The sequence below is a fragment of the Penicillium soppii genome (assembly GCF_028829465.1).
Source record: "Penicillium soppii strain IBT 18220 chromosome Unknown utg000001l, whole genome shotgun sequence".
NCBI classification, from domain to species: domain Eukaryota; kingdom Fungi; phylum Ascomycota; class Eurotiomycetes; order Eurotiales; family Aspergillaceae; genus Penicillium; species Penicillium soppii.
The window spans coordinates 233199-245478 of NW_026643231.1; the positions used below are offsets into that span (position 1 = coordinate 233199).

The following is a 12280-nucleotide window of genomic DNA, read 5'->3' on the forward strand; positions in this document are numbered from 1 at the left end:
TTTCACATTATTCACTTTAAAGACGCCATGCCCGTTTCCCTCACGCATGCCTTCAGGATTTGTAGTAGATCGCTAAGTCTCAAAGTCCCGAAACCCGTACGAATGACTCTCTTCAGCCTTTTCGTGCTTTTCAGCGTGTGTAAAAATGTACTTGCTGCCTCTGATAGTTGTAGGTCATCTATGCCTCATGCGAAGAATAGTGCTCACATCTCACAGGCTCAAGCAGTTTAACTATTTCGAGTCAAAGCGATGCCAGCAATCTGACCAGCTGCGATACATTCGAAGGAAGCATCACAATTTCTTCCTCCTTCAATGGAGCGCTCACTATCAACGGTTTAGAGCAGATAAAAGGCTCCCTCGTTGCAGACAATGTATCGGGACTCACAGCCATTATTGCCCCTGATTTGGACAGTGTGCAGGGGTCTATCACAATCAGCAACCTCAACTCACTGTCCACAATAACCATGGGCGCGTTGTCTCAAATATCCTCGGGTATGACAATCACCGGGAACCCCAAGCTCAAAACGATTGGATTTCAGGAGTTAGAAGAGATTGATGGACAATTCGAACTGATAGGGTCTTTCACTAGGTAGGAGAATGAGAGCAGACACTTCATATAAACCACCAAGATTCTGACAGATGTGCTAGCGTGTCACTGCCATCTCTCGATCAGGTGAAAGGACAAACAACAATCAAAAGCAGTGGTTCGATGTCATGCAGCACATTAGATGATTTGAGGACCAACGGTGTCTTCAGAGGGGGTTATTCCTGTTCTAGGGCCTCTTCTAAATTGAGTCCAGGCGCTAAGGGCGGAATCGCAGCCGGCATCATTTTGGGTGTTCTTTTAGTCTTGGTGATCCTGTGGTTTGTACTTCGACTGCGACGACAAAAACGAAGAGCCTCAACGGCGCAATCATACATACCATCCCCGGTGAATCCATCAACTATCTCTGTACAAAACGAGAAGACACCTTCTCTTGAAGATAAACCGTCGCCAATAGAAGTGCCACCACTGCATATGCCTCGCAAACCAGTTGGATCAGCAGTGTTTTTGGACAGTCACCCAATCTACGAAGCCCCAAATGCATCTACGCCAGTGCAAGCATATTACGAATTGGACGCTGGGCCAATCTTAAGTTCGCATCAACGACCAATCAACGCCGAGAATTGAAAAAAACCTTGGCCAATTTACAAGGATGATCTTGATGATGAATGGAAGGGCCGCATGACAAAAAGTGAACTATACTAGATTTGTGGTTGCTATCGCTCCGAAAAACAATTCATTTTACAAATAGCACGCGACTAGAGCTGTGTCATTCATTCATTTTAGTATCATTCGATGGTCTATCAAAATCCACAAATCTAAACGCCGAGAATAACCTTATGGTCAGCAGCCTTCTCTTCAGGCTCGCCGAAGATATCGATGTTCCAGCGAGGCTTGTTGGCGACATAAGGAGTGTTGTAGCGTCTCCGGTTCTGGCCGAGAGCGCTGACCTTTTCAACTTCTTCGGAGGTGAGTTCCACCTCCTTGAAGTTGTCACGGATGCGCGAGGGCGTGACCGACTTGGGGATGACACTGTGGCCACCGACCTGAGACCAGGCAAGACTTGAAATAATATTAGCTTTGGCTCGGCAATAGCAAAAAACGGACAAGGATGTTCATACATGACATGAGCGGGGGTAACTTCCTGGCCAGTGCGCTTGGTAACCGACTCGGCAACTTCCTTCACTTCGGGACGAGTGATGAGAAGGGGAACGTCAAACATGTTGTTTCCGAAAGCCTTGAAAATCGATGTCAGCATTGGAGCTCAAAGCTTGGAATCTTATAACACATACAGAGTAAGCGGTGATGTGAATCCCCTTCTGTTGGCAGTACTCAATTAGGTCATTGCTCTGGAGCACGGGGTGGCGCTCGATCTGGTTGGCGGCAGGAACGACACCGGTGCCTTTGATGAGTGCCTCAAGCTATTGAGATAATTAGCCCACGTAAGAGAGATTGTGAGCAAGAGACAATACTTACGTGCTCAATCTTGTGGTTGGAAACACCGACGGAACGAACCTTGCTCTTGGGGAGCTTGGTCATGGCTAAAAATATGTTCAAGGTTAGCTGCGCATATTCTTTCGGTATTTTTGAAAAGCGGCTTACCCTTCCAGGTGTCCACGATAGAAACATCATCGTCAATGGCCACATCACCACCATCGACGTTGCTGTTTGCAACGAGGGGGAAGTATGATTCACCCTTCTGGAAAGCAACGGGCCAGTGGACAAGGTACAGCTATGTCGGTCAGCAAAAGCTCTTGTACATCAAACACCATATGGTCATACATCGAGGTACTCCAACTCGAGTTCAGCAAGGCAAGCATCCAAAGAAGCCTCAACCACTTCGGGGCGGTGCTGGCTAGTTGGAGTCAGTATGTTTATAGTATAAAAAAGCTGCTTGAGGTAATTTACCTATTCCATAGCTTGGAAGTCTATCAAATAACACATTAGTGACTAAATCTGGGCAATATTTTCATCATGTATGAACTTACAATGAACAGGTCCTCACGCTTCAGACCAGGAACATCGTTGTAAGCACGCTTGATGCCTTCAGCAACCTCACGCTGGTTCTGGTAGCTGTAAGCGAGGGGTCAGTGGATTTCAATCGATATGGAAACTTGAGATAAGATGTTTTGCATACATAGTTGCCAAATCCTAAAGAATGTTAGCCCAGATTTCTTCTTCACAAGACAACATAATAAATGTTCGGTAACATACCAGGTGGCGGTAACCGGCCTTCAAGGCTTCATAGACAGCCTCACCAACCTGACCAGGGGCAGATTGCCAAGTACCGAAGCCCAGCTGGCTAAATGTGGGGTCAACAACAAGCTTCCGCCAATGATTGCAGAGTATACTTACGGGATCTGGTGACCAGTGTTGAGAGAGACCTTCTTACCGAGAGACATTGTGGTTTTTGTGAATCAAGAATTGAAATGAAAAAAAGATGAGCAAGGTAAAAGAAAAGAGAAAGAAGGAGGAAGACCTGTAAATTTAAGAACCTGGATTCATAACGCACTTCCTGTGGGGGGGGCCTTCGGGACGGTCGCCATCCCACCCTTTCTACGCTGCCCCGCTCGGAGCAGACCCCACCGAGGGGGACAGTACTGTTCAACTGATTACATAATCTATATATCAAAGACTGCTATGATGAACGGTCAATTGGGCCCTATTTATTATATATTTTATTCATATATCTTTTGTTTACTATCAATATCTGCAATATTTCCAGATTTCGAGATATATGCATCGACACTCGACAAAAAAAAAAGGAGAAAATGGACCAAATCATATATGAGGCTAGACTGATCCACGGTTCCAAGGTTTCCCCGCGTGCTTATCTAATGTGATGTCATCAAAGGGAGTGCCTAAGTGAGGGCATATCGATATAGCAATGGTGGGGTGGAATTATGTTTCACCATTGTTCTTCCTCGTTGTTCTTAAAAAAAAGTCTACATACATAGGTATATACATGTGTCCCTTTTCATACGCTTCACTTGCCTATGATTTGATCATGAAGCTCGGGAGGTGTTTAGGTGGTGACATCTTCGGGCACTTGATTCGGTTTAGTTCTTCACAACCCGTCTTGGCAACTCGGACCAACACCGGTGCGATCGCTCCGTTATGCCGAAGGTACGCCTCTCTCGAATTACATGTATTGTCAATAATGATGTGTTGCAGCTTTTTATGCGTTATTTTTGTTAAGTGAGAGAAATCATGCAAGAAGCCACGATCTTATTAAAATTGACATTGACGTTGACAACTATCCATCATATGACAAGGAGTTTTAAATCCATGCAGTAACCTTCTTTAGACCCTCTCTACAAGCTCATAAATACTTTCAGAAGGGCTGGGTAGTTCGGAGTACCCAGTCCAGTCACCGGATCCCAGCCTTCTGCCGCAGAAAAGCCATCAGTGTTGCAACCAGCATTTGTACCTTTGGTCACATCGAAGAATGCTTCCGAGTGAGCATAAAGAACCGGGTTCACAAAGCCCACTGTAGACTTTCCAGCGGCCAATCGTTCTTCATTGATACGGGTGAGGATTCCAGCAAACACGGGTGCAGAAGCCGATGTACCGCCGATTGACGACGGCGTTCCTTTATTATAGATGATGACCTTGTCCCCAATAGCAGCCACGTCCGGGTACCCACGACCGATACGGTTGTATATACCGTTGTTTGCACCGAAGCTGCTGTTGTCCACGCTCTCATAGTACGGATACGAAGGCGCTGCCTTGGCAAAGTAGTCGGCAACAGCTTGGGTTTGATAATCAGGCGCCTTGTAGATGTTACTGAAACCACCACCGGACGGGAATCTGGTCACAGCCTGCTCCTTATGATCTGCCGGTAAGCTGCCAGATTGCATTTCGGTCGCTCCCACCGCAGTTATATATGGACAGGAGGCAGGGAAATCTGGGGCAAAGATCTTGCCATTGGGACCAAGACAGTTGCTGGGAGTAGGATCGCCTCCACGTCCCGCCACACCGGAGTCACCCGAGGCAACTACCACTGATACACCCATCGTACCCAATTTCATAAACTCAGCACACTGGCGCCGCTGGTAGGAAATGGGAAGATCTGCCTCGGCGGAACCATATGAGATTGAGACCACCTTGGGTGGCGCATATATGCCACATTGCAAAGAGCCCTTGTATCCTCCAGCTTTGGGGTTAGGATAGGGAGGGTCCAGGGGCGAGATTGTGCTGCAATATGAGCCGTCAATGGCATCCAGGAACGTGTTGAGGAATCCTTGGAACGTATAATCATTCTCGTACTGCATGTCATCTGTTTGGAATAGGATTGAGTTCTGCGGCCAAATAATCGGGTACGAGATCTGGAAGTCAAGATCAGACTCGGCTCCTGCATTGAGAACTGATATGGGGGCCACAGCGCCATCAACTGCCTTGAGAGTTGGGTGTGTGCCTGTTGGGATTTTTCTGTTGCATAGTCAGTTCCGGTGACTCGATCTAGGGAAGCTCCAATAATCTTACGGAGAGAATGTCGAAAAGAACAAGTCGAGATCTTCTTGTGCATAAACATCTCCAATGCCTTCAAAGATTCCCAATTCGTTTCCCTTTGTGGCCGAGTGGCCTTCAGTGATGTTGTACATCTCTGTCCAACGATCAATATGTTACGACCTGGTCGGAGTATTTCCATATGTAACCATATCACATACCTTGAACACATTGTGGTGTGATAGCGAGCGAGCAATAGGAGGAAAGCCCGCTCAGCAGCCTCTCGATTGGTAGTAATATCGGCTCAAGAATTGGAGGAAGTCCATTCATAGAGCGTTTCCCAAATTTGTTCGCAGACCTCCGAGCGCCTGTAACCTCGCGCAGGGCGATTCCTGGCGTTATATAGTCGATATGCTCTTGCACAGCGCTCGGGACATGATATCTGTAATGGGCCCAAAGGTCAGCCAAGATTGAATCACATCATCATGCATTGACGCCCTTACTCTTGACACGCCACGTGCGACCGACCAGTTTCGGCATGGGAATAAACATAGTACTCTGTGTGAAGCAACTTTTCTAACTCTTCGGCATTGGCATCAAACTGGATCCATTGTTTGTTTACAGACTGGGAGATACGATCGCGTGCAATTCCAGCAGACTCTAGCCAGTAACGCACATCTTCCACACTTTTCTCGGACGGAGCAAACAGGTCATGCACCTCATCAGCAGTGAGATGCTTCCCGTAGCGACTCGAGTACGGGTTCGACCTGGACAGCCATATGTTAACTCCGGATTGATATTGATTGAAGAGTTCCATACAAATCCATGAGCAGATCGTGACCCCGATCAAGATTAGACTGGGTCAAGCCAATTCGTACAGGCAGGGACACCTTTGCGTCAAGTTTTCTGCCTTCGGTCCAAGAGGTTGGGATAAATTCGCGGCGCTCGTGCACTCGATAGTTGGGCTCAATTGGCACGGCGATAGCGCTGGCCGCTAGGGCACAAAGTACAAGAGAAGATTTCATGATAATCTAAAGTGGTGGTCTAATGAAGATAGCTTCAGGAATACCAGGAATCGAAACGAAATTTGCCCCAAAGCTCGGGAGAGGGACACTTTTCAAGATAGCGTGCCAGCGCATTTCCAGTGCCCATCGCTCCCCAATATCACATCGCACTAAGGATACCGTATTCCCATAGCGCACCCTTTCAGCAAATGCATACCCCAACACAAATCACAGTTGAATTCCACCATGTGATGGAACCCTGATAAGATTTCATGGTGGGTCTGGGTGTACATAGCTTTCATCGTCGAACACCGTTGATTCGGCCGTTTGCAATCCTTCAAGAGGAAAGATAGCCAGTCGATCATGCTAAGACCCCGGCAGGAACAAAGTCCGGGTATGATAGAGATTGTGCTTCTTGTGCCATAAACTTTAGACTGCAGCATTAGCCTCGAAAGGTACCTCACGGAGAGTATCAGTTCTTTGTTTCTTTGTATGAGGTTACTTTCATCGGTGACTTTCGAAATTGCCTTGGTAACTTGTCGATTCAATACCCGAGATTCACAAAAACTTCACTCGACGAAGTAACAATATTCTGCAGAAGAATTAATCCATCTTCCGCAAGGTTATAATCTCGGTCGTACTTCCTAGCCTATCAAAAAAGCAGCCTCGGGAACTAACAATGGCATTAATCTCATGTGAAATTCAAGGATATGATCAATAGGTTCTTGAGGCACAGGCCATTTTGTTGCCTCGGAAGAAATCAACCCCCTTTTTCGGAGGACAGTGAATGCAACCAACATTGAAGTGCAAACTCACTTAATAGAAACTAATCAATGCTTCTAGCTTCGTCTGGCAGGTGCAAAGAGGATATTTCACACCAAATGCCTCCGTTGAATCTTAAATCAAACATGATCCTTTCTGTGATTTGATAGCGCGTTGGGGATTGACGATCTTGATGCTAAATCCCTGAACACCCCGCACTTTCAGACGTTAAGGATAATCCAGTTGCCTAGGGGCCGCTTATCTATACGAAAACCAGCATTGCAAGCGTGCCAAATGTTCTTGACTCTGAAGCTTAGAATGGTGGGGTTGGGCACATAATAGAAGTCGAGGACAGATGCGTCTACATACCTGGAATGCCAAAGGTCAAGCCTACGCACTCCACATCCCTCATAAAAGTCTACAACAGTCAGGGTTGGTCGCTATTTCAACATTTCAACCCTCAACGTCATTGGTGCTACATAGAAGCAAGCAGGCTTGCGAAGCATCAATTCCATGATCCACCCACTACACGGCTGCTTGAACGTCGCATATGGGGGTATGATCTCAAGAGTGGTATTGATGAGCCAGATACAGAAAGCGACCCAACGCTGCATGGTTGCAACTTGGGTGGCAAGAACAGAGTCGCATGTGCCTGGTACAGGCATTAACTCACGCGAACACAAGATGATAGCTCCAGATAGACCAATCTAACTCTCGGATGTTCTTCATGGGTGGTGGCGGAACGTATTGCGACGCCCCTGGGGGTCGACTGCTGAAGTGCAGGTGATGCTGTAGGCTATTGGCAAAATGCTGGAAGCTCCCAACGTGAGAAAAGCGCCAGATTCAACCGGTGACTATATGAGTTCAGGTCTGGCTAGTCCGCCTATCCGGAAGAGTCGGATGAAGGGAAGGCAGTCATGTTTGCACGGCATCGACTTGCACTTTGCAAGTGAACCTTGCCAATCAGGCCTTTTCTTGGCCGAGCCCCTTTCTGATATTCTAGGCACAGGGACAGATTTATTTCAACTGCCGCGCTAGGTTCGAGTTCAAAGATAATCAGATAGCGACGATGTGGTGTTTGTGGAGTGGAGTCCAGGCGAAACTGTAGACAGTCCGTCAGGACCCGCACCATTTCCACAACAAATCCACCAACTGCTGTCGATGCAAAGGCTTAGCGATATAATCATTCATCCCCTTAGCCAGATATGTCTCTGCATCTCCCTTCAGAGCGTTGCCTGTCAATGCGAGGATGGGAACGTCGAGGTTGATTCGCCGAATGTGCTCCGTCGCTACCAATCCGTCCATGACCGGCATGTTGATGTCCATCAATATCAGACTATACGCGAGGGGTTTCTGCTTGACCATTCGCACTGCCTCTGCGCCATCCCAAGCGGCATCGACCAGTTGGAAACCAAGGCTCCCAAGAAGTTTCATCATAATAGTTTGATTGACCTTGTTATCTTCGACAAGAAGAATATGCTTGAGTGGGGCGATCTTCCGAAGCTGTTCAGAAGGATCTGATGAAGCGGAGGTGACCGATGGCAGGCTCTGTCTTGTTGGGGAGACTGATGAATCCAAACGCGCCATTTTAGCTGTCATCCAAAACACACTACCAGGTCCGTCTGGATTTGCGTGGAATCCGACGGCTCCATTCATCAATTCGGCCAAGCTTTTGCAGATCGACAGACCAAGGCCAGTGCCCTGATACTGCTTAGTTGCTGTGTCCGCAAATCGCGTGAAGGGGGTAAATAGTGTACTCGCAGCATCTTCGGGTACGCCGATGCCCGTGTCCACAACCTGTGTGGAGATCAGATATACATTAGGGTCTTTTTCATCTTCGGCGTAGGTTGCATTAATCCGAACGTGACCACTCTCGGTGAACTTAACTGCGTTGCTGACTAAATTTTGCAGAACTTGTCGAAATCGTAGTGGGTCGCCTTTGATGGCTCGAGGGAAGCCTTTACTCACGGTTGGCGTGAGTTTAACGCCGGGTTTCACCGCCGCATCGCAATTGCGGACCACCGCAGCTATCACATCGGGGATGTTGAGAACTTCTGTATTCAAAGAAAATGTTCCCGATGATAATTTGGAGTAGTCCAACACATCATTGATGACCTGCAGCAAGATAGAAGTTGAGTCTTCTAGGATGGACGCAAATTCCCGCTGTTCCTGGTTCAGCTCGGTCTTCAATAGCATGGTCAAAGCCAAGAACATCCCATTCATCGGTGTGCGCAATTCATGGGACATGTTGGCTAAGAACTCGGACTTAAGTTTGGCGGATTCTTCAAACGCATCGATCAAGCGCGCATCCGCTGCCCGGCGTTCAGTCAAATCACGGGTAACCTTCGCGAATCCCACATGGGTGCCATTCTGATAGATCGGAGTGATCATAACATTGGCCCAGAATCGAGTACCATCTTTTCGGTAACGCCAACCCTCGTCCTCGACTTTCCCCTCCTGTAGACAGACCTCCAGCTCGCGGGCGGGCTTCTGGGCTTTACGGTCCTCGCGACCGTAAAAGACCGAAAAGTGCTTTCCAACAATGTCAGATGAGGTGTAGCCCTTGAGGATAGCGGCACCAGAATTCCAAGTCGCAATATGGCCCCGGGTATCCAGCATAAAGATGGCATAATCCCTCACGGTATCAACCATAATTTTGTAGGCTTCGTTCAGATATGTCTGTTCGTTGATGGGATTCGATTTTCGATTGGATGTCCGCTGAGCTTCCAGAAGCATGTAGACGAAGGTGTCATTTTCAAAGATCGGGGTTACTTCGAGGGTAAAAAAGGCATCACATCGTGCCACGTGAACACACTTGGTGACCTGCACTTCGCGAGTTGATATGGCAGCACCAATGGCACCACTTAAGGTAGGGATGTCGGGGGCTGGAAGGATGGAGGGCGAAAGATCGTAAACGTTGGACGTCAAGAGCTGATCTCGTGACCATTGAAATATGTTCACATGACTGTTGGATACTTCGACTACTCGCAATGAGCGATCCAACACAATCGTAGGTTTACTGTTAGAGTTTTATTAATATGTTTTCCGTGTCTTCAATTTTTGCTTTCTGTCTTGTTTTCACCAAATAAACGAAAAGAAGAGATTTCACTCACGGTGTAAGTCGATAAATACGACTTAAAGCGGTCGCATCTAAGCCTTGATTCTCAAACTTCAAGTCGACTTCGTCTGGAGGAGTGATCACCATAATATTATTCACTGGACAATCGGCGAGTTTGAGGTGGAGCATCTGATCCACTGGCATCTCGCTAACGGCCCAAATGTGTTGATACTCATTCAAAATGTTGGAGAAGAAAGAATAGATCTTTTATGAAGAAGGTAAGACTTCAAGCAGTTTCAAAAATCAAGAAATCAAGTCAAGACAAACCAAGATGTGAGCCTTAGACCCGATTTCGGCGGGATTTGGAAAATAATCCTTGGCTAGAGAGCCCGAGCAGGATGCAAATTGAGTGGACGGAAGGGATCCCCGGTGGGGGGAGGGGAGGAGATTCCAGACCAAGGTGGAGTTGAAAAAAGAAGAAAAATTCCTAGAACATAAAAGAAAGAGAGAAAGAGAAAGAGCATATTATTATTCGAAGACTAACAAGCCCCTAAGGCAAGCCCTTAAAAAGCCCCCTCAAACCAAAATGCAAGCCAACGACGTAATCATTTGTAGGGGATTTAAGGGGACTGAGATTTGATATTGTCTTCATCTTTAGAATCTCGGATCATTATACGAAGAAGATTCTAATTATAGACTCTTTTCACTATTGCAATTAACAGAACTATCTCTTTATAATCTTTTTACAATTATCTATTACAACTATTACAACTATTCGCATCTACGTACTTCTGACCCAAAAATATCAGGTGGCAAATTCGATGAGGGGCAAACGGCATTGTTCGGCTCTTATGCTCTTTTTGATGTTCATACGTACATATGCAGTTAGTAACATCCACGCCTACCCATGTACGTCGATGTATCAGCCGCACTTACTGCACATTGGAATATTATATTTATGGCACATTTTTCAAGAGTTTGAATTTAATGCATGTTTTTAGGTTAAAAAAAAAATTCAAAGTGAGTAAGTATAGTATGGACTCCGTAGGCTAAATAAATATATTCGATACATCACGGAACTCTGCCGTCCGAATTTTGACCGAGTTGATTTTTTGAAAAAAAATTATATCAATATATATATTATGTACGTTTTACAACCAAAAAAAACAGGATTTTGCTACCTAGGTACGCTGTAGACATCAAGTTCTACGTTGTAGTAGACATCAAGATATACGATCAACGTATTCTCTTAAATAACATTCTCCCGCTCTGTAGTTTCTACCATCTTCACTACCGCGTCTGCAACTCCATATGAGAAAGCATAACCACCTCCACCGAACCCGTATGCAGATAGTACTATACGGTTACCTTTGCGCTCCGAATCAAGACGGAAACCTCCTTTTCGGGAAGGCCGGATTCCGATAATGTGACTGATAGAATCTGCAGCTGGGTGCTCCGGGACAATCTCAGGAGCTAATCGATGTGCGCGGGCAATCTCATCCTGCGCGATATCCATATCGACTTCGGGCGACCTAAAGAATGATGTCAGATTGGTGTCGTACAGCATCAGTCACAAGATTACTTACAGGTTGTCTTGTTGCTTGACTCCACCCAAGACAACTCCCTTGGAGAGTGGCCGAGGAATCACGTACGTGTATTCCTTGCCATTACGGAAGTAAAGTGTGTTACATTTATCCGTGGTCATAAAAACATTTTGTCCGCGCTCGGGGAAACAACTGTCGTCTCGCACATCTGTCAAGCTCTTGCTTCCCCATCCGCTTGCGTTGACGAAGACCCGTGACTCTGGAAACATGCCATACAGCTCTTGGAGGGACTCGACACGGTGCCGGATAAACCGACCTCCCAGAGACGTGACCTGTTTCCCAAGATAGGGCATATGTCTGGTTGGATCGGTGACAAGCGTTTCATAGGCCCAGGCACAATTGAAGTTGGAAGGGTATTCGTCCGGGTTCATTTCACGAAACTAGAAAATGCCGAATGAGTAACGTTAATCTTATCGGTACGAAATGATCATCACATAAGAAGCGGCGTACCTTGGAAACCACCGTCTTGCCCCATATTGCTGAGTCGGGCGCAGGCTTCTGTTCAAGATATTCCCGTGCATTGACAATGCTCACCCCTGACTCGGGATCATCTTGTGCCATCTTGAGTAGTACACGGTGAGTGACTGCTTGGAGATATCGTTGATCAGGAGTAATACCGCCAGCGGCATGCCATGCTGCTCCTGCCCAGGCCGATGCGTAGTAGATATTCTGATCTCCTGGCAAATATTCGGCGACCAGCACAACCGGAAATCCCTTCATCAATAATTGCCGGGCAGTCGCACAACCAATGATCCCCGCTCCCAGAACCACGATGGGTCTTTGGGCGAAGGGCAGTTCTTCTGGATCGATTTGGTCGCATTCGCCCATGGTGGCGGTATGAGCAATGTGAAGTTGGGAT

General features: G+C 46.9%; 5 protein-coding genes across 5 annotated transcripts; 1 reads left to right on the forward strand and 4 right to left on the reverse strand.

Annotated features, from left to right (window-relative positions):
• Positions 1 to 102: 102 nt before the first annotated feature.
• N7529_000067 (uncharacterized protein) lies at positions 103 to 1171 on the forward strand (the record flags this gene model as incomplete). Its single annotated transcript, XM_057235598.1, is given in 3 exon segments — positions 103 to 199; positions 217 to 589; positions 649 to 1171. The coding sequence occupies 3 exon segments, from the start codon at positions 103 to 105 to the stop codon at positions 1169 to 1171; spliced, it is 993 nt and encodes a 330-aa protein (XP_057102401.1).
• A 191-nt stretch (positions 1172 to 1362) lies between these two features.
• On the reverse strand, positions 1363 to 2946 carry akr1 (putative aldehyde reductase (AKR1); the record flags this gene model as incomplete). Its single annotated transcript, XM_057235599.1, has 11 exons — positions 1363 to 1606; positions 1666 to 1781; positions 1837 to 1965; positions 2021 to 2085; positions 2147 to 2276; positions 2327 to 2399; positions 2453 to 2472; positions 2533 to 2617; positions 2682 to 2695; positions 2759 to 2846; positions 2900 to 2946. 11 exons carry the CDS (start codon positions 2944 to 2946, stop codon positions 1363 to 1365), a joined length of 1011 nt encoding a protein of 336 aa, XP_057102402.1.
• Positions 2947 to 3858: 912 nt separating this feature from the next.
• On the reverse strand, positions 3859 to 6018 carry N7529_000069 (S53 family peptidase; the record flags this gene model as incomplete). Its single annotated transcript, XM_057235600.1, has 5 exons — positions 3859 to 4975; positions 5030 to 5150; positions 5215 to 5435; positions 5497 to 5760; positions 5813 to 6018. The coding sequence occupies 5 exons, from the start codon at positions 6016 to 6018 to the stop codon at positions 3859 to 3861; spliced, it is 1929 nt and encodes a 642-aa protein (XP_057102403.1).
• Positions 6019 to 7875: 1857 nt separating this feature from the next.
• fos-1 (sensor histidine kinase/response regulator Fos-1/TcsA) lies at positions 7876 to 10021 on the reverse strand (the record flags this gene model as incomplete). The annotated part of the gene is made up of 2 exons (XM_057235601.1): positions 7876 to 9778; positions 9873 to 10021. 2 exons carry the CDS (start codon positions 10019 to 10021, stop codon positions 7876 to 7878), a joined length of 2052 nt encoding a protein of 683 aa, XP_057102404.1.
• Positions 10022 to 11066: 1045 nt separating this feature from the next.
• On the reverse strand, positions 11067 to 12249 carry N7529_000071 (FAD-dependent oxidoreductase; the record flags this gene model as incomplete). The annotated part of the gene is made up of 3 exons (XM_057235602.1): positions 11067 to 11349; positions 11404 to 11801; positions 11872 to 12249. The coding sequence occupies 3 exons, from the start codon at positions 12247 to 12249 to the stop codon at positions 11067 to 11069; spliced, it is 1059 nt and encodes a 352-aa protein (XP_057102405.1).
• Positions 12250 to 12280: the final 31 nt, after the last annotated feature.